This window comes from Tauraco erythrolophus, chromosome 5, assembly GCF_009769465.1.
Source record: "Tauraco erythrolophus isolate bTauEry1 chromosome 5, bTauEry1.pri, whole genome shotgun sequence".
Classification (NCBI taxonomy): Eukaryota; Metazoa; Chordata; class Aves; order Musophagiformes; family Musophagidae; genus Tauraco; species Tauraco erythrolophus.
The window spans coordinates 22,153,173-22,178,319 of NC_141469.1; the positions used below are offsets into that span (position 1 = coordinate 22,153,173).

Sequence of the window (25,147 nt, forward strand, 5' to 3'; positions counted from 1 at the left end):
GACAGGAAGATGAGTCCTTGGGTAAGAAACAGTTAAGACAAGATACTTCCTAACATCGTTGGCGTTTTCTTCCCTTTTGTGCCTTAAATGTCTGATAGTTTCTGAAGAAGATGGTCTTCTTGTTGCAAAATCACACTCGCATGTTTGCTAAGAGTATAAAAGGCTGAATAACTCCTTTTAATTCCAAGTACATTTATTTTCAGGACATTCATGTGAACTGAAACATCTCCGAGGCATCTGGGCAAGAAGGCTGTGAGCTCCTTCACCCACTCAGACCATCTTCTGCACCATTTTCTTGAAGTTTATTCCTACAGAAGCTGAGCAGAAAGAGAACTTCCCTCCTAGAGCAGAGAGAGCCTGCTGCAAGGAGGGATGAGCTAAAGCCGTCTCTGCACATCTGCAGCAGCATCAGTTGAAGAGGAGGCAACTTCTACGCTTAAGGACATCAGAGAGAAATAACAACAAACAAAAGGGTAATAGGGTTGGGAGGCCTGATTTCATTTAAATCTTCTTTCCTTTCTCCTCCTCCTCCTCCAGCTTTTCCTCCTACAGCCTTTCGTGAAGTTACAGCTACTTTGTTCACTGGCCGAGTGCCAATCCGTGCAAGTTACACTAATTTACCGCTTCCATTCAATGTGTGGATCTCGTCATTAATTACTTCGTTGCCGGTCTTAGCCAAACAAATTCAACAGGCGATGAACCTCCTCACCCCAGGACTGACTTACATCCCTGAAGCCAGCGGGTTAATGAGGCTCCGGAGGAGAGGGAAGACCGCAGGCAGCTACTACATTGTCAGCTGAAGCTGAGCGCCGAGAAAAATACAAGAGGAAAATAAATAAATAAAAAAGAGCACCCAAAATCTGTATGACTGAAAGAGGCACGTTTAAATGCAAACTCTCCATATGTGCAAGAGTCTGTCAAGAAATGTACAGTTTCACTTTTAATTACTGTCAGGGGAAAAAATAACTAAGAAGGAAAACAAAATAAAGCAAGCTTCTAAGCACTAGAAAAGTACCAGCTACGAAATTTAATTGCCTATCAGGTGCGAAGGGCCTTTCGTGGCCCCGAAGCCAGGGCTAAAGCTGCCGCTCGGGCATCTACCGGCTCCGCGCAGCCCCGCGGCACGCTCGCGTGACCAGCTCTCCTCTTGCACGCCCCAAGTCCTGCTTTGGGTGTCGGCGAGAGTTGTCTGCAACCCCGTATTAACAGCCGGGTCTTCTCTACACGCTTCGAAACCTCAACCAGATCCCCCCATTTTTACATGGTTGGGGAAAAAACGGTGCTTAAAGCTGTGGGTGGCAGCTGGGAACGGCAGAACGGCTTCTGCCCCATCCTCACTGCCCATGTCTTGGGCTGAATTTCCTAAGCGCAGATAAATCTTCCTCCTTGGAGCCTTTAATCCCTGGGCTGAAACACAAAGCCAGGGTGAAAGGCTGCAGCCCAAGCAGCCACCCTGCACACCTCGCCCCTACGGCAAAGGGAGATAACACGAGGGGCTGGATTTGCTACCTCCTGGGCTGAAATCTCAGTGGGCAAACGCAAACTCTCCCTACACTTATACATCCTCCATCCCGTCCCCACTCTGCCACTGCATCCAATTGTGGGGCTGAACCATAAACCCGAGTACGGAAAGGCCGGAGGCTAAAAAGAAAAGCAAACGTTTGTAATTCAGGGAAGGAATAAACAGCCACAGGATTTGGTTGTGTCAGGAGAGTAGCTGCTTCGGCCAGAAAAGAAACGATTATTTTCAGCAAGACCTTAATCTCTTTCACAATGAGCTAAACCATACTGAATTATTTTGCATTAGCTATAGGGGGAAAGAAAAAACCAAACCCGAGATGCATATAGGCGGCATCGTGTATTGACTGATAGGCAGTAAACCTGTTAATCCATAATCTGATCACGTTTCTGCTGGAATCTACGCAGGGTGTTTAACTGACCCCTGGAACACCGGGACAATTAGCGCGGGTGCCCCGGCCCCGGCTTTGCGGGCGAGGAGAGCCAGAGTCCACCGCAGGCACGTTAAGTCTCTCTTGAGGAAATCCCATCCCCCTATGTGAAATGCAAGACTCAAACTGTTTTTATGCTAGAGCAGGCTGCCAATTTTGTCACTAAATTTCACAGATCGATTGGCATAAATGTTACATTTTAATTTTAACATTTGAAACGTTTGGGGTTTTTTTCTTCTTTTTTTTTTTTTTTTTTAAATGACAAGAGGTTCCAGTTTATCCTTTACAGCTAGTGAAATTGGGCTCATCTGACAGCTCTCGGCTCCTCTGACAGCTCTGGATTTGGGCCGATTTCATTGTCAATTTGATCGTTAACTCATTTTTGTTTAACCTTTTCTTTTAAAATGCCCCATACAAAGTTACCACGAAACCCTTATGCACGACAACAAATAGTAACAGCCGTGAGGATCTCTGCTTTTGGGTGTTAGCAACCCTGCTATCACCGTTTGGGAAAGGATCATTACCTTTAAGCAAGTACTAAGCCACGGTCCACTGGGTTTAGGAAGATTAAATTCAGCAGATTTTGCTCCTTCAACCACTTCAATACGGGCAATCTAAGAAGTCGAGCCACGAGCTGGCAGCTGGGAGGACCAACCACCTTCTGGCACCAACTTTGGGGGATCTGGGGCAAAACTCTGTGCCTCGGTTTCCCCATTCACCAAATGGGGTTAATGAATTGTTCCTGTTCCTGAAGACGAGTCAGCGTCAGGAAGACAGGTAGAATTATCTCCCTTCTGGCTTTCGCGATCGAGAGCACCCAAACAAATTGCACAATAACGAGCACAAACTAAAAACGCCCTCAGCAATAACCCCACTCAAAGCACTTGCTGTTTTAATTAATCAAGACGAGAGCGCCCGACACCGGCCTCGCCGTGCTGTAGCTTGTGATGTTCAGGAAGCGACTTGTAAAACATGCGAATGCAAAAAAAAAAAAGCGTCCAAAGACGAAATCTGAGAGTTGCAGAAGTCGCATTTTGCAGGCACTGAGCTCATCTTGGTCTTCCCTTTCCAGAAGGGAAAGATAAAGCTGAAGACGTTGCAGAGGGATGGGCGAACGGCATTAAACAAACAACCTCAAGCACAACGTCCATCGGGCAGGTTTTACACGCTGAAGCCCTTGCTAACGTGCGATGGGACAGGTGGGACTCCGTATGAAGGTGTTGCGAGGCAGTAAGGTGGAAGGTGGAGAATTGTCTGTGAGTGCTAAAAAATGCATTTCTTGGTACCCAGCAAACAAAGCGGGGAGACGTGTTAAAATACTTACGATGGGTGTTCCAAAGGGAATGTAACCTATTAAAAAAAAAAAATGCATGCATTTTAATACACAGTTTTGGGATGGAAAAAGATCACATCTAAGACATGTACCAGTTTAGGGTAGAAGCCACACCTGGCAGGATGGGCTTCCACCAGCTCCGTACCACCACATGGACATCTGTGGACCTGCACCTCACGCACCAAGCATCAACTGGAGCAGCTTCCTGATTTTTTCCAAATCTCCTTCCCATCCTCTATTTGCGTTTCTTGCATTGCGGTCTAAGAGTTTCCCTGAAACTTCTAACATCTAGACCCTAAACCCTACTCCAGTAAACCCAGTCTGTGCCAGTGCGTGGTATTAGCATTTCAGAGGGCACCATGTTGTTGAGCTGGACTTGGCAGTCAACAAAATCTCAAATCAGCAGAAGTAGAAAGGATGACAGCTCAGACCAAGAGCTGCTCGGTCTGGACCAGGAGGAGCTGGATGCTGCTGCTGTGGTGGTGCTGAGCTGACCTAGTGGCTTGCTGCCACAGAAAGGGGGAGATCCTGCCCCCCTTCCCAGGCTCAGTCATGCAATCTGTTCCCTCCCTCGTGCCAGCTCTGTTGCTCATCAGACCCTCCCACAACCTACCCTCGCTAACCCACAAGAAAACTCACCAGCGTTCTGCCTCCCTTCCCCCCTCACTGAGCCTGGTCCCACCAGGATGGCACGCTGAAGACACTCAAGAAACCATCTAACAAGCTGCAGAGCCCGTGCCAGTTAAGGAGCAGGACTGTGCCACCATAACTGGGATCTCCCTCTTTCACCATCTGCTTTATCAACCTCTCTGCTGGGGATTTTATACCAGGAGAGCTCATTTATTTCTAGGTCAGTAGAAAAAGGAGCAGGGTACAAGCCTAAGAAAGTATATTTGCATCATGGAGGAGAGGGGGACTATTTTAATCATAGATGTAAGTTAAAGTTCTCTATATTAGAGATAAGCCTTTACCCCAAATCTTATTGAGCGCCACAAAAATCAAATGCTTCACATTTTTCCCCTGCTAAGTCTGCCAATTTTTGTGCTAATTATAATTCATCTCTATGACTTCCACTAGAAGGTCTCAGAGCATTTTACCAATATTACTGAATTAAGTCTCATGGATCCAATTTACAGTCGGAAAGGGCAAAGACCTGAGAGGAAGGAAAAATAAAAATAAAAAAAAATAAAAAAAAAGAACAAGGCAGCAAAGCAGTGGGTCCTGGCTTTTCTCCCCTCCACTTCACCCTCAACATCATCCTTCTTCAAAGAACTGGAGAACAAAACCCACCAACTCTGTTATTTTTCACTTGTGCCCAGTATTCAGGCGAAGATGTTCCCCCAAAAACCATGGAAAAGGTCCTATTTATTTAAACAGGTCCTTTGGGAAAGGACCAAGGCTGCACTTCCATGCTCAAGAAAGCTGCTCTTCAACCCACAGCAGAGGTAGCTGTGGACCTGTGCGTGGCAGAGGGACGCCCCGAAATGGGAAGGAGGGGGCAGTGATTTAATCATTAAACAGCTCGGTTAAGCCACAGACAAACTGATCCTTCTGGGCTCCCAACTCCATAGCCATAAGGCACCACTGTACACGGAAAAATAGGGCTCATCCCATTCTCTCCTGGGGAGTAAAACCCTAAGCTGCTCGTTGGGCATCAAGCATCGCTGTTTACTAGAAAATTAAAATGCCTATTATAGTGACAGATACCTCGAAAATGCCAGAAAAGACATTAGCTTGAGTCCACGTTAAAACATCTGAAGGAAAGGAAAATATGAAGCAGTAGATTTCACAGAGGTACTTAGGATCCTAATTCTCCTCAGTCGCAAAGGGATTTTGGCATTTGAATTACTGTCTGGTCTTGGTCTAAACGTTTACAAGACGCAATTCAAAAACAGGAGAAAAAAAAAAAACACGACATTTTGTACAAATTGCCAGCAAAATTAATGTTTGCTGAGGACATACCATACCTGACATTCGGAAAGGCATGAAGATGGTCTCGTTTGTATCGGGGTGGATGATGGCCTGTAAAAGAGGCAGCAAACAGACACGGTGAAGGACAGCCACAGCTGGCGAGGCGCAGGGAAGCCAACTCAGCCTCAACAACCAGCACCTTCAACCAGAGAGCACTGGGAGGCTTCATGCATCTCGTCACCCTCCTTGCTTTCGCAGCTCCAACCAAAGGCAGTTATTGTTAACCTCCTCCTACCACTGTTTTCCTCTCTCCTTAAATAATTTAGCATAAGTTAATAATTTAGAAGTAAATAATTTAACCTGAAATATAGGAAGTGGCTCCTTCTTGGTACTATAATGTCCCCAAAGGGCACCCACCGCTGGACCTTAACCTCAGGGTGGGGAAACGCAGATTGAGGAGGGGAAAAGGGAAATCTATTTTCTCTCCCTGCCTGTTTTCAGCGTCTCCACCGAGGTGCTGCTTAATGTCCTGGCTGAAACTCTGCCCTCGCTGCGGCAGAGGGGTGGGGAGGGCAGGACTGCCTGCCGGGGAGGGAACGAGGGGGTAAATCACTTTACGCTGCTCGTGAAGCAAATGGGTTGCAGGAGTTCCCCATAAGGACTTGTGTGGCTTAGCCACGATGGATGGATTCAATCCGAGGAACATCTTCCCCATCTGCAGGTATGCCTGCACAGCACATCGTAGGAAACCTGCAATCCTGCTTCAGGATCTGGCCCAGCTGGGGTGAAAACATGCAGGTACAGCCCGCTCCAGTTGGGAGCGTAAGGGTCACCTAAATAAAACCCCCTCGCACGCCACAGGATTTGGATTTGCCGGATAATTCAACCTTTATGTGTATCTGCAGCTTCTCAGCCAGCGCTGGCGGCTGCGGACAGCCCAACCTCTAAGGAAATCCTAAATCTGTTTTACCGATGAAGAGACAACCAAGCTCACTCGGCCCATTTTTACCAAATTTTACAAAGAGCCCAGGAGGTTGCAGCAGTATTAAATGGCTGGGGATGAAAAATCAATCCCCAAGTGATCCGGGACTGCAGAGGAGGAAGGTACGACACACTTACAAGCCTTACCAAAGAACTGTCAAACTATTTTCAAAAGACTGGAGACAAGAAATCTCTTGACTAGACAGGAAAGAGAAAATGAAGACATCAAAATATATAAATACAAAAAAAAAAAAAAATCAGACTCTTTGGTGGCAACAGTGTTCTCTGCATTTACATTTCTGTGGCAAGACAAAACAGCAACTGGCAAAGTCAATAGCGGAGAAGAGGACAGCATCGCTTAGCAAAAAGGAAAAAAAGCAGCAATAGCAGAAAAGAATAATGAAATATTTTTTTTAAAAAAGTGTATTACCTGCTTTATTTTTTGAGCTCCCCACAGCTAGAAAAATAAAAAGAGAACATTGCATTTAAAAAAAATGAGCAGTGTAGTTTTATACCAAACCCCAAATATTCATCTTTTAGCTGCTAGAGTAAACAAATGCAAGAGACTGCTTTGAAACAGACTCATTCTCTGCATCCCTCCAGGATGTATTTAAAAATCCTTTACACACACCGAGCGCCTCCGAATCTGTGTGGCCAGTAAGACCAGCAAGGCAGAGAAGATATTCTTTCTCATGTTGAATGGTAGGAAAGAATAACAACAACCAGACTTCAACACTCTGCTATAAGCTTTACAAATCAAGAATTATCTTGGTAATTTTGCCGTACGTAGATCTCAAGGTAAATTTAGCACAGCATCTCCTTGGACGAGCTTCCTGCGGAAATCGAGGATTGCTGGGGAACAAAGGTGGAGCAAACCCTGCAGGGAAATACAAGAAGTATCTCTTCAAATAAAACCTGGATTCAGAATAAGCCAGCCGCTGGATTTTGTTTTTCACAAGAAGGGAAAACACTTGCACGGAAAAACGCTTGTGAAGAGGAAAAAAAATCTCATTTAAAACTCTCATGAGCTCCTACTGTTATTTACGGACTGTAATTCCGCAGCATCAAAACACCTCAAATCAGGCTCAGACAGCGGAGATCTGCGAGCACCGAGGAAGAGATATCCTACGTGAGGTGCAAGTAGAGCTAATGAGTAGGTACACAACATCAAGAGATGCTCTGGCATATACATAAACTCATAGTTTGCCCAGTGATTAATAAAGCCAGAGGGCTTTCCTCCATGAATTACGCCCAAACGCGAATTATAATTAAAAAAAAATAAAAAAATCCCCATTTTGATGTACGTATTTCTAGAGAAGGATGAAAACCCAGGACTTCCACAAAACATCACCACAGACCAATTGCTTTTACTGTTAAAAACTGCTCTGTTCAGCTGAAGTCTGGTTTCAACTTCCAGGCACCGGTTTGTGTTACACCTCCGTCTGACAGCCTCCGGCACCGTCTATTTTTATTCTTCTCGCAGGTACTTGGAGCAGCTAAAGCCACCCTTTAACCTCCGCTTAAAGACAAAAAAAAAAAAAATCAAATTCATCCGAGCCAGGAGACTGGCTGTTTCGTTGGCAAGGCGCGTTTGCCAATCTTTTAACCACCCTCGTGGCTCTTTTACATCTTTCCAATTTGTCAACATCCTCTTGAATCGAGGACGCCAGAAACCAGACGAATTATTCCAACAACAGTTGTCCCGGTGCCAAAGCAAGGGTAGGCTAACCTGATGAGTTCTGCTCTTGCTGTTGATAAATCCGAAGACGGCGATAGCTCTTTTTGCTTGGAGAGCTCCCGATTACCCACCAGAACACCCACCCAAGTGCCAGGACACATTTTCTGCGAAACAGGCATTCACGTTTTAGGTTTTATCATTACTATGGTATAAATTAAGACTTGATCTGCCATTCTTCTTCACCCAAGGCTTAGTGCCTTCTCCAAACATAAATCCATTAAAATACTGTTGGAATAAGGTAATTACTCTATTATACATAGCATAACTTGACCCACTGATACCCAGTATTTCGCTCCAAATTCACCTTTCACTCCAGAATCGAAGCTTCATGATGAACTCCACTGTGTGCGACGAGCTGCTGGAATTCTAAATGTCAGAGGCTGATGGACATATCCACAGGGCTCTTTCCTGAGGAAAACTTCCCTTTTTAAGGGAAATCACTATTCTCCATTTTACCATTGAAGAACAGAGGTTGAGGGACACAAAGAGACAATCTTTATGGGTGTCAGAGGCAAGATGTGTCTGTCCTCACCAAACCTAAAATCCAAAGGGTGGGAGGCTGTGTGCCCAGACAGCTACCAGGGCTTTTCTGCACCTGCCCCTCAACCAGCTCAAGGGCTTCCATGGGGTGAAAGTGGAAGTCCTTGAGCTGCAGGTGACTACCCAAAGTGTCCCAGTAGCCCTGTGGCTGCCCAGGTCTCACGTACCTTAGATGTGAAATGAAAACACAGGATTTTCCTCTCCAACTGCAAGCCCCAAGACTAGCAAAAAGGAAGAGGGATGGTTTCTGAGCCAGCGCTATGGCTTTTTTGGTCAAATTATCTAATTTCATTAATTGATCCCAATATTTATGCATTTTCCTGCTGCAGTGCAAATATTGTTAGAACATGTGATTTCATTACTTCTCAGAAAGAGACTTTACAAGATGCACCTGATGAGTCACCTAAAGATTCTGCCAGCTCATTTTCACTTCTTTATCCTTGAATTCATTTTCTGTCTGCAGCATTTTTCAATAGCTCCAGTACTCTGACGAGTCTTGCCAGCTGGGGGGCTCGTTTCTGAGAGCAAGTCTCTATTTCTGCTGGGGATTTCATTCACGCTCTCTCCGGCCACCTTCGAGAAGTAGCCAGATTTTGATCTCATTTACACTAGCGTGAATCCAAAGCATCTTCACTGGAGCACATGGAACGACTCCAGATTCGTGCTCAATTTATGTCAGGTTTATGTCCATGATCTCTAAGCATAGTCAGCCTTTATGGGGTGGGTCTCCTGTAATAGATGGTCTTCCTTTACATCAGCTTTGCTATACGTTACTGGCTCAAAGCTGCATCGGGCATTTTGCCACCATTCAAATTCGGGTGCAAGAACCAAACCTGCTCGTACATGGGTTTACACCAAAGAAGCCCGGAGGACAAGGGGGCAGGAACATTGGAGCACGGTTAACATATTCCACTATCCACTCAGCAACCTAAGCAGGTAGTGATGGACAAGTTTCTCCAGCTTGTGGCCATCACAACCTTCCACGAGGACTCCAGGACCATTTGCAAGTGCTCCCAGCACCAGCATTTCAGAACTCTGGGCTCATGGATGAAATTTCCGTCCATCCTTCCCCAGATTCTGTTTTTTATACAATTTTTTGAGGAAGAGATACTCACAACTTGCTCACCACCTAGAGCACATAGCTTTAAAACCCTGAACTCAGTTACACAGAAATATTACACGCTTATGACGTTTAAGGAAGGGTATCAAAGACTGCCATAACCTAAAGAGAACGAAAGATGCGGTAAGGAACTAGAGACTGGAATAACTCTTGGGGAATAGATATGATCTTTGGTTGACAGGGCGTTCATTAGCATTCCTTATTTAGCAGCGGAATTGCAGCTTAGAGATAGCTTTCAAAAATAAAAGTATTTATTTAAAGAATATATCCAGCCCAAATCTATTAGCCAACACCTGCCACTATAAAAACAGTACAAAGGGTAACAGTTATTCTTAAGAGATTAACTTCCCTCCTCTTAAATACAGTAAGATTTCATGGTCCTAGACTCAAAGATGGGATTTTATTTTTTTTTCTCCCCTCTGCACAAAGTTTCACCTAGATTAGAAAACCATGGTTACAAATTATTCACCCTTGTTGACAGCTGGCTCCAACGCTGCTAAAACAAGCAGCCAGCTCCACCCTACGCAAGTGCAGTTGGCTGTATCCAGCCCACCCACTACATCGCTGAAGTTGGCCTCAGGTGTCTAAGGTCAGGAGAGCACTGACAGATTCACACCACCTCCTCTCTTGCGTTGCCAGCAACTCCCTCCCTACAGTCAATGGAGACAAAAAGGCAGATTTGATGTCAGGAACGTGTAATAGCTGCTCTAACGCTTCCTCCCCTCAACCGTACGTGTCAACAGGATCCGAGTCCCTTGCACAGTACAGTAGTAGACACTGAAATGATCTTCAATCCACAGGTGCGTGCTTTGGATATGTCACATCAGGAATAACTCCACGGAGAAAAGCCCTTGCTGATTAACTGCATGTTAAACATGCACAATGACAAGGCACAGCTATTTTCAAAAAACTGATAAGGAGTCACATGGGAGACGACTCCTATGTGTAAGAGAAAACACAGCAGCTTAAGTTCTGCAAAGACTAAGAGGTCTAACGGTGTTAGACCTTGCACCATCATCACAACAGTTTGCAAACTTCCCCTAGCACAGACCAGGTCGAAGCAGAAATCCTCAAAAGAATGAGTATTTTTAGTTAATTTATTTCTCTATCTAGTCAAGTGGAGACAGAGTTCCATCTCAAAATCTGCTCATCCTCTTCCTACTCCATCAGGGAGGTTATCACCCTTTCCTGAGACTACACCTGCACCCATGAAATCACAGAATGGTTTGGGTTGGAAGGGACCTTCAAGATCATCTAGTTCCAACCCCCCTGCCATGGGCAGGGACACCCTCCACTACACCAGGTTGCTCAAAGCCTCATCAAATCTGGTCTTGAACACTTCCAGGGATGGGGCAGCCACAACACCTCTGGGCAACCTGTGCCAGTGCCTCACCACCCTCAGAGGGAAGAATTTCTTCCTTAGATCTAATCTAAATCTCCCCTCTTTCAGTTTAAAGCCATTGCCCCTTATCCTGTCACTGCACACCCTTGTTAAAAGTCCCTCTCCAGCTTCCTTGTAGCCCCTTTAGGTACTGGAAGGCTGCTGGAAGGTCTCCCTGGAGCCTTCTCTTCTCCAGGCTGAACAACCCCCTACTCTCTCAGTCTGTCTTCACAGCAGAGGTGCTCCAGCCCTCGGATCATCTTCATGGCTCTCCTTACTAAAATCTTGATTTTAACAAGGTAACAGACTAGAGTTTGCATCCCATCAGGAACTGCCAGTGGTTTCACACTCTGGGAATTGCAAGATTCATTAAAGCAAAGCTCGGCTTATCTATCCCACACTGAATTCCAAACATTGGGGGTCAGGAGCGGAACGTGTTATGCAGCAAAGCTCGTTCTGAGGAAGAACAAACTGCTTTCATGTGTATGGCCATTTGGAGGGGCAGCCTTCAAAACCAGATGCACTTTCCAATAATCCCAATTGTTTAAATGATACAAAACCAGAGGAAAAGAAGAAAAAAGGAAAAAAAAATTGCTCAGAAGGTGTAACTTACTGTGCTTGGAAAATTCACTGAGGAACACTTCAGACCAGCAACAGGGATCTGGCACCACATTAGTGTCAAGTGATAATGATGACTCTGAACAAGATTTAACTCCATTCTAGACCCCTTAACTGGTAGTCATATGGCCAGAATAAGACACCAGAGGTGGGACTCATCCCATCTAACAGATGTCTACAACATAATAAATACCTATCGCAGCAAGTTCTCTGGATTTCCTTTATGTCAGTGGGCAGAAAACAGACAGTTTGACTCATCACAACTACATGACCAGTGCAGACTGGACAACCTGCACTCCAGCAGTGCTTGCTTCTCTCTGTTGACCTTAAGATGGGACTTCCACTAGTTCTGGCTTAAACTGGGTTTGGTTCAAGATGTAAAAACATCCTAAAGCATCAAGCACCTGCAGTTTGTACCAACTTCAGCATGGCTTGCAAAGATATGGTTTCTTTGCATTCCAGTGGGATTTTGAAGAAAGTTGAAGATTTTATGTTAGAACATTTAGGAATCCCAGACTTAAGCACTACATCTTTTCGAAAGAGATCTCCCACATATCTAGCTGAGTAGACCTGGTCCTTCTCCAAGACTACCAGCTTGAACCAGGAGCACCCACCCATCAGCAGTCCCACCACACCCCATCAGCAGGGTTAGCTCATATTAATCTTCATTATAAGGTTAAACATACTGGAAAACTCCTACGATCCCTTTTGCCAGCAGTACTGTGGGACACTCCCATTTGCTCCTCACAACTCTTTTGGCATAAAGGCAGAGTTTGCAGCAAATGCAGCTAAAGAACATCCATCCATGGCCTCACCGCTGAAGCCCCACTTGGTTGAAATAGGAGGTCCATCCTGGACAACAGGTGCTTCTCATTGATATTACTTCACTTTTATTTCACCGTGCTTCTGAGTTTTTTTATTGTTTTTAAATTTACATGGTTATGCATGAAGATCTCCCAAATGCCCACTGCATTGCACTCTCCAACACATCATCCTCTCTTACAGCACCACGTTTTTTCCTACTGCCTTCTTAGTTATTAAAGGCATTTATGGTGGCCAGTCCACTCCAGACAGCATCCCCAGAACCTCTCAGCAGGTAAAATGAAAACAAATTAGTATCTATCTATTTTTAGTATTTCATTGAAACTAAACACCAGTGCCAAACTCAAGGCAGTTTGGTGCAGCCCGACAGAGCTACAACGTGTTCTCCATCCATACTTTCTCCCCCCAGGAGTGCGAACACTCATGCATTGTGTGGCTTTCTCCCACTTCTCTCCAGCTTCAGTCCCAAAATCCCACTCCTTGAAAAGTGATATTTGACATAGAGACAAATGCACACCACAAGCTCCAGCCAAAGCACTCAGTTAGGGCTGAATGCTTTAAGCAAGATTTATAGATTTGCAATGGTGGAATCCCAGATATTTAGGTTCCACATTAGATGTCACCTGAATGTCTGAAAACCTGGCTGATGTGCCTAACCCCACCTGCTAATATACATGGAATCTGATGTCTGGCTTTACTAATAAATGTGGAAAACAAGGTAACATAAAGCACTGCCTACACTTGCTCCTTGTAGGAAATCTCACCAATGGACCTTTTACAACCCTGCTCTTAAAAATCTTTAGGTTAAAAAGGTTTTCGCTCGAAGGAGATAAAGCTCAAATGACCCAATGTGTGGGATAAATCACAAAGGGTGATTTATACGTTTTCTGCCCTGCACCTAACGCTGAAATAAGTCAGTAAAAGAGGCACCAAAAGCTACTGCTCTTCTCGGATGCCAAGGGAAAACTCCTTTCCTGTCCTAAGCATCGAGTCACAGTGCCACAAGCTGCTGCCCATCTGCAGAACCATAAAGCTTTTGAGAAAATCCTCACGTTGAAGAGCATTGGCTGAGATACCTGCCTGCACCGCAGCAGAATCACAGAATGGTTTGGGTTGGAAGGGACCTCAAAGATCATTTCGTTCCAACTCCCCTGCCATGGGCAGGGACACCTTCCACTACACCAGGTTGCTCAAAGCCTCATCCAACCTGGCCTTGAACACTTCCAGGGATGGGGCAGCTACAGCTTCTCCAGGCAACCTGGTTCAGTGCCTCACCACCCTCACAGTGAAAAATTTCTTCCTTAGATCTAATCGAAACCTTTCCTCTTTCAGTTTAAAACCATTGCCCCTTGTACCACAAGGCAAGCGCCTTGGCGTTGGGAACCGGATTGGAAACCACAAGCAACCCTAGTGCAATACACAGATTCACACAGACACAAAAACCAAGTGCAGGTGGAACTAGAATCAAGTCCTGACTGATAAAAAGAAGATAGCACTTAAATAACACTTTGCAGCTTTGCAGCACTCAATAAACATTAACTAATGAATCCTCACAGCATTCTACTGGAAAGATTTATGCAGAAACAGCAGCACTCACTGGAAAGCATTACCTGCACCAGGGTTGGAGAAGGACTTAGATGCCATTACATGGTGTACAGCACAGCTTTGGAAACCAGGCTTGCTAATCCAACTAGGTTGCTTGAGATGAGATTTGTTTCAGTTTATTTTAGCCATATGGATCTTGCAAATCTAATCTGATTTGTAATCTAGATGTGGATTTAGATAAACTCTCTTAATCCTCAAACGATGAGATGAAGCAAAGCCAGTTTGTAACTGAGTAAGAGCATCAACAGTGGCATTTAGCATGGTTTCTTTAAGGTGCATTAACCTACCACACTTCTGCCCAGGCTCCCTAGGTGCCTTTTGTTCTCTGAAGGTCTGGATCTAAAATGTTTGACCTGTCTCAGACCATCTTAGTGTCACAGAGGATATTTAGATTGCAGAAGAGAGAAGGTCCAAGTTCAGTCCTTGGACCAGCAAACAGGCTACTTTCTCGCAAAGAAAAGGAAGCAGCAGGACAACCGATATATCTACGTCTTATCGTATCCTGCAAGAGACCAGAGGGAAAAAAAAGTACAGTTTACTGCAAATGGACCTCTTCGCTCTTCATCAACACTGTTAAGAAAAGCTATTATTCTCCAAAAGGGATGCTGTTTAGACTCTGATAGATTCATTCTTCTCTGCTGTGTCTGGGACAGCATGAGCGGCTCTTCCCGCTGCTAACATGATTGAAGGAAGAACACAGTAATAAATATATGCCCATTAAGCTGGTGAGCCTCTTTTCACTTCACTGATACTAATGGGGAAGAAATGAAACAGTTTCAAAACAGCAAGTTGCCAAAACTGCATTTGGAAAGGCTGAAGAGTGAGAAGTCACAACTGACACACCACGGTTCATGCTCCGCCAACGCTCGCAGGAAGGGGCTGGCTGGAGAATAGCAAGTGTCTGTCTCCAAGGGACAATTTCAAAAAGCTGCATTTTTCCTCTCACTACAGATCATTCAGTTTGGGTTTATTTTAATTTGGTTCGGTTTTTCTTCCCTCCAACCACCCCCTTTTGCTGAAGCTTTCAGGGCGGAGTTTCTAAGGGTACAAAATCAGGTAATAGAGCTGTCTCACTGCTATCTTGTATCGTAACAAATTGATATTCAAGCATCTTAACAAGCACATATAAGCAAATATACAGTCGAACGAACAGACAGATTCCCAACAGCAAATCTAGGGACCTATGTTGGTCTAGATGACCTCTTGAGGTTCCCTCCAAGCTGTGTTAGCCTACAACCCTACAGCAGACAAAAAGGAAGATCCAGATGGATCACAAATCTAAACACCTGGTGTCTCATAACTACTAGGACTTAGAGTCAGCAAAAGATTCACAGCTCAAGATGTGTAGTTTTGGTCTTCTGAAACCCGGATTAATTTCCTACCTCCATCACAGGCAGCTCAAGCTGGTGTATGTTGTTTATGGTACTGCAGGCCCATCATCCCTCCCCATCCTCAGCGTATGCTCCATCCCTGACGTTGTACAGATAACACAGAGCAGACAGAAAACATAGGGAGCTGCTCAAGTCAAAAAATGAAGCGTTTTGGGATGAGGGAAGGGAGCTTCAGTTTTTATTAAGATCAGCTCTCTGAACCAGCTGTGCCAGTGCAAGCCAGCAAGGAGGTGGGAACACATGGCCGGGAGGAGAGGAGGCAGAGACATGGCAGTGCTGACTTAGATCAGCTCACGCTGCCATGGCATCGCACTTTTTTTCCTTCTGGGCACAGAAAAAAATTGTACCAGTTCACATATAAAGTTCAGGGAATGATAAATTTAATAGGTATCATTTTTATCGTGGGTGCGCGTTTCAGGACAGAGTCATCTCTGTAAGACTAACAGCTGTGTGTGTACAAAGGTTGCATTTAGTTCATTACACAAGTTTTTAAACCTCTCATTGGCCCCATGCTAGCATTAACAAAAACAAAAACCTTGCACAGAAAAAGCATCACTCCCTTTGGAGAGTCCTTGATCAGTGCACACGAAGCACCCTCAGACACTTCTGCTATTCTGTGGCTCTTTACCTCTCTCTGCTGGTGGGACCACAGGGAGAAGCCGGGGTATCAGCCGGAGATCAGGATCAAAGGGACAGAGGGGAGGTAGAAGAGGACAATGAACCTTCATCGTCGTATTTCTTAACTTGTATTCTACTTCTTGGTTAGATACTAAGTTTTTAGGACAGAGTGGTATGAATCTACAAATGGGGCAAATCAGGGCTCTGATCCTAACTGGCTCATCAGCCTAATATCGCTCCAAATACTGAACAGCCAAGGCTGCTGCTGTTCAATATTTGGAGTGATATTAGGCTGATGAGCAAGTGATATTAGGTTATTCTGCAGCTATTTCAACCCCAATTTCAAAGGCAAAACCTTTAGCACACAGGGGAAAGGACACACTTGGCTGAGCATGTCAGCAGTGTAGCCCAAGCATGGAATTACTGCAGGGAATTATAGCAAAGAAAATAAAAGCAGGCATTTTGGGGGAAGAGTTGAAAGGCAAGAGTAGCCTGAAGTTCATCATGAAATCCCCCCAGCGCTGAGACCTTACTGCAGTCCTTCCAAGGTAGATCTTTGGTGCCTCAACACCGTTGTCCACATCCAACATTCATCAAGCCTTTAAAAGGGCTTTTCTGCCACGCACGTTTCTGCAGCACGGAGCACCAGAAAAAAAAAAAAAAAAAATCACACAGTAAAAAGCAGCGGTGTCGTAAAACGGGAGCGATTTAAATCTCTCTGTATCTGATAGCCGCCGAGTGCTGCTTCTCTTAACTTTTACCACTGCTGACATGCCAGCATCAATCTGTTCCTCCAATCTGTGCTGGTCTGTTGGACAGGTTGGGAAAGGGACTCACACGCACAGAGGACACAGATGCAATCCTACAAATTAGCGAGAGAAGCCTGAGGATAAAGGACAAAAGCCACATCATTATGCCCTGCAGTTGGTACAGCCTTTTGGTTTGAGGCTAAACCTCAGCACCGACGTTCCCGAGCTAGAGAAAACGTCCGCTTTTAAGCAAGACGGCTCTTCGTCCTTGTTTATCGGGCTGATATTTTACCACCCCAGTTTTTATAGGAGAAAGTATTTCCTCAAATGAAACCTTTTTACTCCAGCGGAGATTCCCTCCAGGAGGCAGTTTGGGGAATTGCCTGCCCTGTTTAGAATTGGATATGTTACAGTCTATACCTTCTGCTGCAAATTGGCTCCCGGTGCACTTGTGTGTGTCATTTTCACCTACCCACTCGCAGATCGCACCAGTCACCGGAGCTTCGTGCGAGGGGCCGGATTCTGCCAACCCCGGGAGCCGCTGGTGGAAACCGTCATTAAAGCCGGCATGCAGCAGTGGGCCTTTAACACATCCTTCTCCTGCCGCGGAGCGGTCCGTAAGGAACGTAGGCTCAAAACGTCGCTTAAGTATAACGGGAGATGGCTTAAACGAGGAGCGCAAAGAGCATATGAATGAGACAAAGGAACCCTCACGGACGGGCAATAATACACCAGGACCTACGGAGCCAGAAAAGACGGGACAAAAATAACAACTGAATCGGTTTCTCCCATCAGTATGAATCCTGTTGCTGAGAGTTGGGGCTGCTCAGCCTGGAGAAGAGAAGGCTCCGGGGAGACCTTCCAGCAGCTTTCCAGTGCCTAAAGGGAGCCTACAGGAACGCTGGAGAGGGGCTTTTGAAAAGGGCGCATAGTGACAGGACAAGGGGCAATGGCTTTAAACTAAAAGAGGGGAGATTTCGATTAGATCTAAGGAAGAAATTCTTCCCTCTGAGGGTGGTGAGGCACTGGCACAGGTTGCCCAGAGAAGCTGTGGCTGCCCCATCCCTGGAAGTGTTCAAGGCCAGGTTGGATGGGGCTTTCAGCAACCTGGTGTAGTGGAAGGTGTCCCTGCTCATGGCAGGGGGTTGGAACTGGATGATCTTTGAGGTCCCTTCCAACCCAAACCATTCTATGATTCTATGATTCTCTGCATTTCCTTCCCCGCCCCCCCTTATAAGGATCCTACTGTTTCCTGAATTTCTCTGGGATGGGGAGATGAAAGGCGGTACATGCCATCAGTTGACACACCAGAACTTCAAATGCACTCACCCTCTGCAGAAGGAGCCAAATGAAGGATGTGGATGGATGCAGCTGCCCAACAGAACCAAGCAACAGGAAGTTTACTGAACTCACCAGTTCTCTTGAAGCTTTCACAGTAAAATTCTGTACTTCTTAAAGCATCAGAAGAAACAGTAGTTTCTTCCATCAAACACTTTTAGATCTGCAGAGTTCCATCACCCAACGCAGAGACACGCAACCACCCAAAATCGCCCATCAGGAGACCAAAACTCCCCAAAGCCTTCAGGGCGTTTGTTCTCCAAGCATGTTCTCCAATCCTGCTAAAATTCTAACCTGCACGACCAAGAAATGAGAAATACAGCCCAAATGGTTGCATTACCAAGAATAATTTTTTATTTTGAGAAAAATTATGAAATTGTAAAAGCCTGTAAAAGAGGGGACTGAATTACAGTGTGGGGTATTTCCTCTACACAGAATGGTTTTGGTTGGTGTGGTTTTACTAAGGGGAATTTGAAACACTCAACTTCATAGAATCACAGAACGGTTTGGGTTGGATGGGACCTTCAAGATCATCTAGTTCCAACCCTCCTGCCATGGGCAGGGACACCTTCCACGACATCACGTTTCTCAAAGCCTCATCCAACCTGAGTGTAAAAAATTTCTGTGCCAGTGCCTCATCACCCTGAGTGTAAAAAGTTTCTTCCTTAGATCTCACTGAAATCTCCCCTCTTGCAGTTTAAAGCCATTGCCCCTTGTCCTGTCACTACACACCCTTGTCCAAAGCCCCTCTCCAGCTTTCTTGTAGCCCCTTTAGGTACTGGAAGGCTGCTGGAAGGTCTCCCCAGAGCCTTCTCTTCTCCAGGCTGAACAATCCCAACTCTCTCAGCCTGTCTGCACAGGAAAGGTCCTCCAACCCTCAGATCATCTTTGTAGCCCTTCTCTGGACTCACTCCAACAACTCCATGTCCTTCTTGTGGTGGGGACCCCAGAGCACTACAGGGGAGGTCTCAGGAGAGCAGAGTAGAGGGGCAGAATCCCCTCCCTTGACCTGCTGCCCACGCTTCATATCTAACAAAACCCAAGTCGTTACATCTAATAAAAACCAAGTCTGACTCACACATTCAAAGAAAAATTTGAGTAAATACACAAAGCTGAAGAAGAGTTTGGAGCACGTTTTCCTGCTTAAATATGTAGCACTGAAAAATACTCATCAAGCAGCTATGTGTTCTCAGTTTTGCCGAGTACATAGCTGACACACCAATGATAAAAATCATGTTTTTCAAACATTTTTCTAATGTAGGAAAAAACCCTATAGTTTCCCTCAATAAAAAGCTATCAGCAGTCTACCAGCTATTGACAGTTAAGAGATCAATTCTTTGTTTTTGTTAATGATGCCCAAGAAATAGGTTTTTACCACCTTGAGTTAATGGTCATTTTCCTGAGCAGTGATATCACTCCAGTTCAAGAGCAAGTACAAGAGCTACTGGATGAGTGTAAGAGACCTGAAAGTGGAAGAGATGTAGGTTTTGGCAGCGCTGGCGTCCATGAATCATCTCATAGAGAGAAAAACTGGAGCAAAGCAGCATTTATTCTGGAAACTGGCTTAGAGATGGTCATGGGGAAGTGGAGTAAAGTAGGATTATGGCTCTTCAGAGGGTTTTTTTTCTTTAGGTAGTCCATAATTGTTCCATTTCAGCTCATTTCCAAAAATCTGCTCTGGAAATGCAGAAGAGAGACTTGTTCTACAAGAACCCTGTCAAGAAGATAAGTGTGGAGGAGATACTTGACATTACATAGCTTTAGGCTTTGATATTTTCCATTTTTCATGCGGTGAAACCATTTCAGCAAGCAACATAGATTGTGCTGAGCTGTTGTTATGCTTTCAGCTACTGCCTGCCATCCTTCATGAGAACCACGAATTTCTGAATGAGGAAAAAAAACGGAATCTGAGCACTGTCAAACGCGCCATACTACAAAAGTGGATCAGTCAGGAGATTAGTGAAACAAGACTGTCAAAACAACCTGTCTTCTTGATCTCGAAGCTGATATTTGGGGAGGGTGTTGTGTTTTTAGAAAACTAATGCACTAAAACTCTGTCCAAACTGTTATTTTTAAAGGCTTCTAAGGTGATTATGATTTTAATTCCAATTATGAAGCCTAGCAGCCCATTCAGGCATCTCTTGACGCACATGCCATACTCAATCCATGCCTGAAGAGCCCATTACAAGGGTAGCAACCGCATCTCTAAGTGGCTCTAGCAACCGAACCTGAATCAGCTCTTAAAGAAGATAAAGTTGAGTGCTTCTCTCTTGAGCATCACATGAAGTTCTACTCAGCCTTTCTGAGGAGTAATAATAGCAAATTATCTTCTCTCAGATGCAATTGCGTTACCATGTCAGATGAGCCAAGTCACTTCCTCAGTAGATACTTCTTGCCCACAGTGAGTATGAGGTGATTAGTTGTGTTCACAGGCAGGTGGGTAAAAAAAGCCCCAAAATCAGTCAAAAATTAAATTACCTCTCATCTGCTGGTCTTCTGCCAGCACATGGCAACTTCATCAGTGCATCAGAGGTGTGTGTGACACTCAGTTATCAGCTACGTAGCACATCACACAGCTCAGTCTTTTATTCCAACATCAACTCATGCACACAAGCCCCAAAGTGGGCACCTCTCCAGAGCTGCATCAAATCCCATTCCTGAATTAGCACTAGAACAACCGCAAACTATTAATGCCTTGTAGCCGGAGTCCATCCTGCAGATAGTGGTACACAGAAAAAACATTAAAATGGTAGAACTTAGCTTGAGAAAAGCAAAAATGTGTTCTCCAGGTGTCTTTTGTTCACTGGTAGAAAATGTGGGGAGATAACTACGCAAGTGAGATGCTTCCCCTCCCCCAAAGCAATCAACCGACACATCGTATGTTCTGCAAATGCACCAGTAATTAATGAGACACGTACAGCTGTATATATCTGGCACACTCGTATGTAATTCAGCACTGGCAAGCTTGCCAGCTAACCAGATCTCCCCACATGCTCCCCTCCACCTTCCCCTCTGCCCTCAGAGTTAGAAAACAACTGATGAAGTTCAACAAGGCCAAGTGTAAGGTCCTGCACATGAGTCAGGGCAATCCCAAGCACAAGTACAGGCTGGGTGGAGAATGGATGGACAGCAGCACGAAGGAAAAGGACTTGGGAGTGCTGGTTGATGAGAAGCTCAACACGAGCCGGCAATGCACGCTGGCAGCCCAGAAAGCCAACCGTATCCTGGGCTGCATCCAAAGCAGTGTGGGCAGCAGGTCAAGGGAGGGGATTCTGCCCCTCTGCTCTCGTGAGACCCCCCCCCTGCAGTGCTGCATTCAGTCCCCAACACAAGAAGGACATGGAGCTGTTGGAGCAGGTCCAGAGGAGGCCAAGAAGATGATCCGAGGGTTGGAGCACCTCTCCTGTGCAGACAGGCTGAGAGCTGGGGTTGTTCAGCCTGGAGAAGAGAAGGCTCCGGGGAGACCTTCCAGTAGCCTCCCAGTACCTAAAGGGGCTACAAGAAAGCTGGAGATGCACATTTTATGAGCATGTGTAGTGATAGGACATGGGGCCATGGCTTTACACTGAAAGAGGGGAGATTTAGATTAGATCTAAGGAAGAAATTCTTCCCTCTAAGGGTGGTGAGGTACTGGAAGAAGTTGCCCAGAGAAGCTGTGGCTTGAAGGTCCCTTCCAACCCAAACCATTCTCTGATTCTATGATGCTCAGAGTACAAGTTTCATGGCATACACCAAAAGCTGCAACCAGCCCTTCATGTAGAGACATCAACCACAGCCCTGTTTCCATCAGATTTACCGTTAGATCTTCATCTCCTTCTCTGAGGAGGAGAGTATTTGACTACTCAACATGAGAAGAATCCAGCGCCTGATGTCACCACAACCTTAGCATTCAGTGAAACCCTGTTTTCATACAGATCATCTGGGCTTTTCGGTTCTTCAGTAGAAACAGTCATCATTGGCAAAGCTGAAAGTTCAGCGTTATTTTGTGACTGCAGCACAACAGTGAACACAAAGGCAGAATGATACCATGTGAACTGCATGACAAGAAGATGCCCCAAGGGATGGAAGTGACTAATGCCAATGAAAGACTACAAAAGATACCTTGGATGGAAAGTGAAAATCACGTAAGAATATCCGCATGTGCAACGATTAATTGCAGTTTTCGATTCCACAGCTTAAAACCACAAAGCAATGCCCTTCTACAGGAGAAGATTGTTTCTAAATCGGTGGCTCTGCTTGAGAGGGTAAAGATATTCACCCGTTTGGTGGTAATGATGCTCTCACAAGAGATAATCGACAACCACATTTTGAAGATTTCCCTCGCTTTTGCTGCAGCCATATGCAGGCTACTACTTTATTCAAGTCCACTCAAGAGCACACTTGGGAGAAGAAAACTACTCAGACTAAAGGGACTCAGGGTTTTCAGGTGTCCCTCGAGGAACGTCGCTATCATGGCCCATGGGCTGGCCAGCCCATCACACTGCACTAGGAAGCTCCCACTTAACCCAGTCAGAAGTTCTTGTTCACCTTCACCCAGATGGATCACAAGAGTGCCAAACAGCATTCAATGCTTTTATTGCCCAATTTCCCCCCTGCTAGCTCAGCTTCCCATTTCATTACAACCAGTCAACTTCAGAAGTGAAGAAGGACCTGCTGGCTTCATGGATCCTTTCTCCAGGTTAAGGAGGCAGCTTCGGCTGCTTCCTAATTGTGGTTGCTCCCATCCCACTGCAGCCTGGCCACACTGATTGTCATCTGCTTTCAGGTCCCTTTCATCTTTACCCTTTTTAGAGGGATTGCAGTATCACAGGTGAATATTCGAGTCTCACAGCCTTGCTGGGATCTACCCATGGCTTGCTTACCTCTCCCTCTAGTTTGGTTTAATTAATGCAGTAAAGCACAGGTACACACAACAACAAGCACGTGCTGCAATTCCACCCCAAGCTCTTCCTGGGAGAGCAACTTTATCCTACAGTCAGCAAAACTACATAAACCCCTCCAACATAACTGACACTGTGATCAAAGTGAACCGTGACAAGATCTTACTACAAAAAATATTTTTTACACTGATGTCTTAACATTTCTCCAGGAAAGGCATTTTTGGCATTATCTTCTCTCTCTTCCTCCACCCCATACCTTTATTTTACACTTAAAACCCTCCAACTTGCCTAACAAGGTTCATCTCCTGCACACGTTGTCACGATGGAGGGAAAGGAGAAACGGGATGCTTTTGTTTGCTCTCTCTCGATGCGATTCTGAATGAACTCTGGGTATGCCCTGGGTTTGTCGCTACGCAAACCCAAAATGTAGGTCAAAAGTCTGCGTGGTTCGCCACAGCCAATGACTTGTATTTCATCTGCCTAAAGGCAGATGGGAACTGAGTCATCTGCTGCTGCATCACTCTTTGCTTTTCTCCTTTCCTCAACCCCAGTTTCTCTTTTCTTACCGTCACATTACAGTTGAAAGAACGCAGTGACATCAAAAGACCAGGAGAGCAATGCCTCGTACCACACGTCACGCAGGGAGGGGATCCTTCCCATTTATTTTCTGCTGAAGCAATGCCTCTTTCTCAACACAGCACCTATCACGCAAGTCGCCACTTTCAAAAGTGAACGCAAATCTCAATTTTCTTCATTTACCTGCCATACTTATCTTTCATGAGAAGAAATTATCACAGGTGAACGGGAAAATAAAATAAGTAAAGGGGTTATTGGACCTACAGCGTATGGGAGAAGAGCGTACTACCATTTCCATCACTGTTTACTTGGGAGGTGCACTGGTCCTTTGGCAAGGTAGCTTCTTGTAGCCCCTGAAACAGGTCTGTCAATCAATTAATGCTGTTCTTTATATTACATTAAATTACAAAAGGCTGTAGTCTTTATGCTAGATGCACAAACACACACTGCAAAAAAGCCCCTGTGTTGGTGTTATGGTCAGGTGTCTGCACACGGACAGATAAGGAAAAGAGTTTGAGACAATATCCACAGGAAAAAAAAAAAGTTTTCCCAGGTTGTGCACATTCATATAGATGAATATCAGACAAAAGTCTAGGAAACAGGACCGACAGGTTCTTGGAGAGACCACCCAATCCATTCCAAAGCAGAATCAAGTTCTACCAAAAATGACCCTTTTCTCAGCAACCACCTAAACCCTGCTAAGACCTTCGCATCAGTGGGGTTTCCACAACCTCCTTCAGCTTCTATCCCAGCAGCAGGAACGTCACCCAGCAAAAAGTACCACTACCAATGGTGTCATCTACAAAGTGAGAGCAGCCAGGGGGTTATCCACAGCCCAAACCACATTTATTTCAGTGAAGAAATTGCAATTATTATAACCAACAGGAACACAGTACAGGAGGGGGCTGATGCATCACAGGTCCCGGTACAAGAACCTACAGGACTGACAGCAAGGTTTCCTTCAGCTAGAAAAAGAAAATTACTTCTTTTTTTTTAAATTGCACAAGCACACTTTGCAATGCAAGGGAAGCAGTGGCATTGGCCAAGGGTAACTGGTAACTTTGGCAAGTCAGAAACCGCAAACTCGCTGCTTATTCTAAATAAAAAACTTGTCTGTTTGTATCGCAATTCCCTTGCTATCGCTTCTGCTCTGCAACGTTTGTAACGTGGGACCTTCAGAACAACCCACAGTCACGATAACACACTGGCAGTTGAGTTACAAGGGAGCAGGCGCAACATCGCAGCGGTCAGCAATCAACTGAACAGCACCAGTACAGGATTTTACCAGTAGAAATACAAAAAAGCCCAGCGGTAGCGCGTTTGACTGTAGACATGGCCAAAATGCCACCTCATCCTCCCTCCTTTAGACTGCAGGAAGAAGTAGAAGTTTAACAAAACACTTTTTCTCCTCTTACCTCTTTGTTGGTGACTCCTGGGGGCAAAGTCCCATGTTTGTAATCCTCCAACAACTGCACAGCTTCCTTCAGACGACTCTGAAAATAGAACAGTAGTGTGGTCTGCAACGCTTGAATTGCTTTATTAAAGGCAATGAGTTCAAGTTACAAAATTATACCTTCTTCCATGCAAACCTTATGAT

General features: G+C 45.2%; 1 protein-coding gene across 1 annotated transcript in view; it reads right to left on the reverse strand.

Moving 5' to 3' along the window:
- Positions 1-25,147, reverse strand: part of SFXN5 (sideroflexin 5) — a 108,002-nt gene that overhangs the window by 59,789 nt on the left and 23,066 nt on the right. Inside the window, exons 3-6 of the mRNA XM_086611670.1 lie at positions 24,966-25,043; positions 6,605-6,631; positions 5,250-5,304; positions 3,274-3,299 (exon numbers count right to left, since the gene is read on the reverse strand). Of these exons, the coding sequence (XP_086467796.1) occupies positions 3,274-3,299; positions 5,250-5,304; positions 6,605-6,631; positions 24,966-25,043 (186 nt within the window). The remainder of the gene's footprint in view (positions 1-3,273; positions 3,300-5,249; positions 5,305-6,604; positions 6,632-24,965; positions 25,044-25,147) is intronic.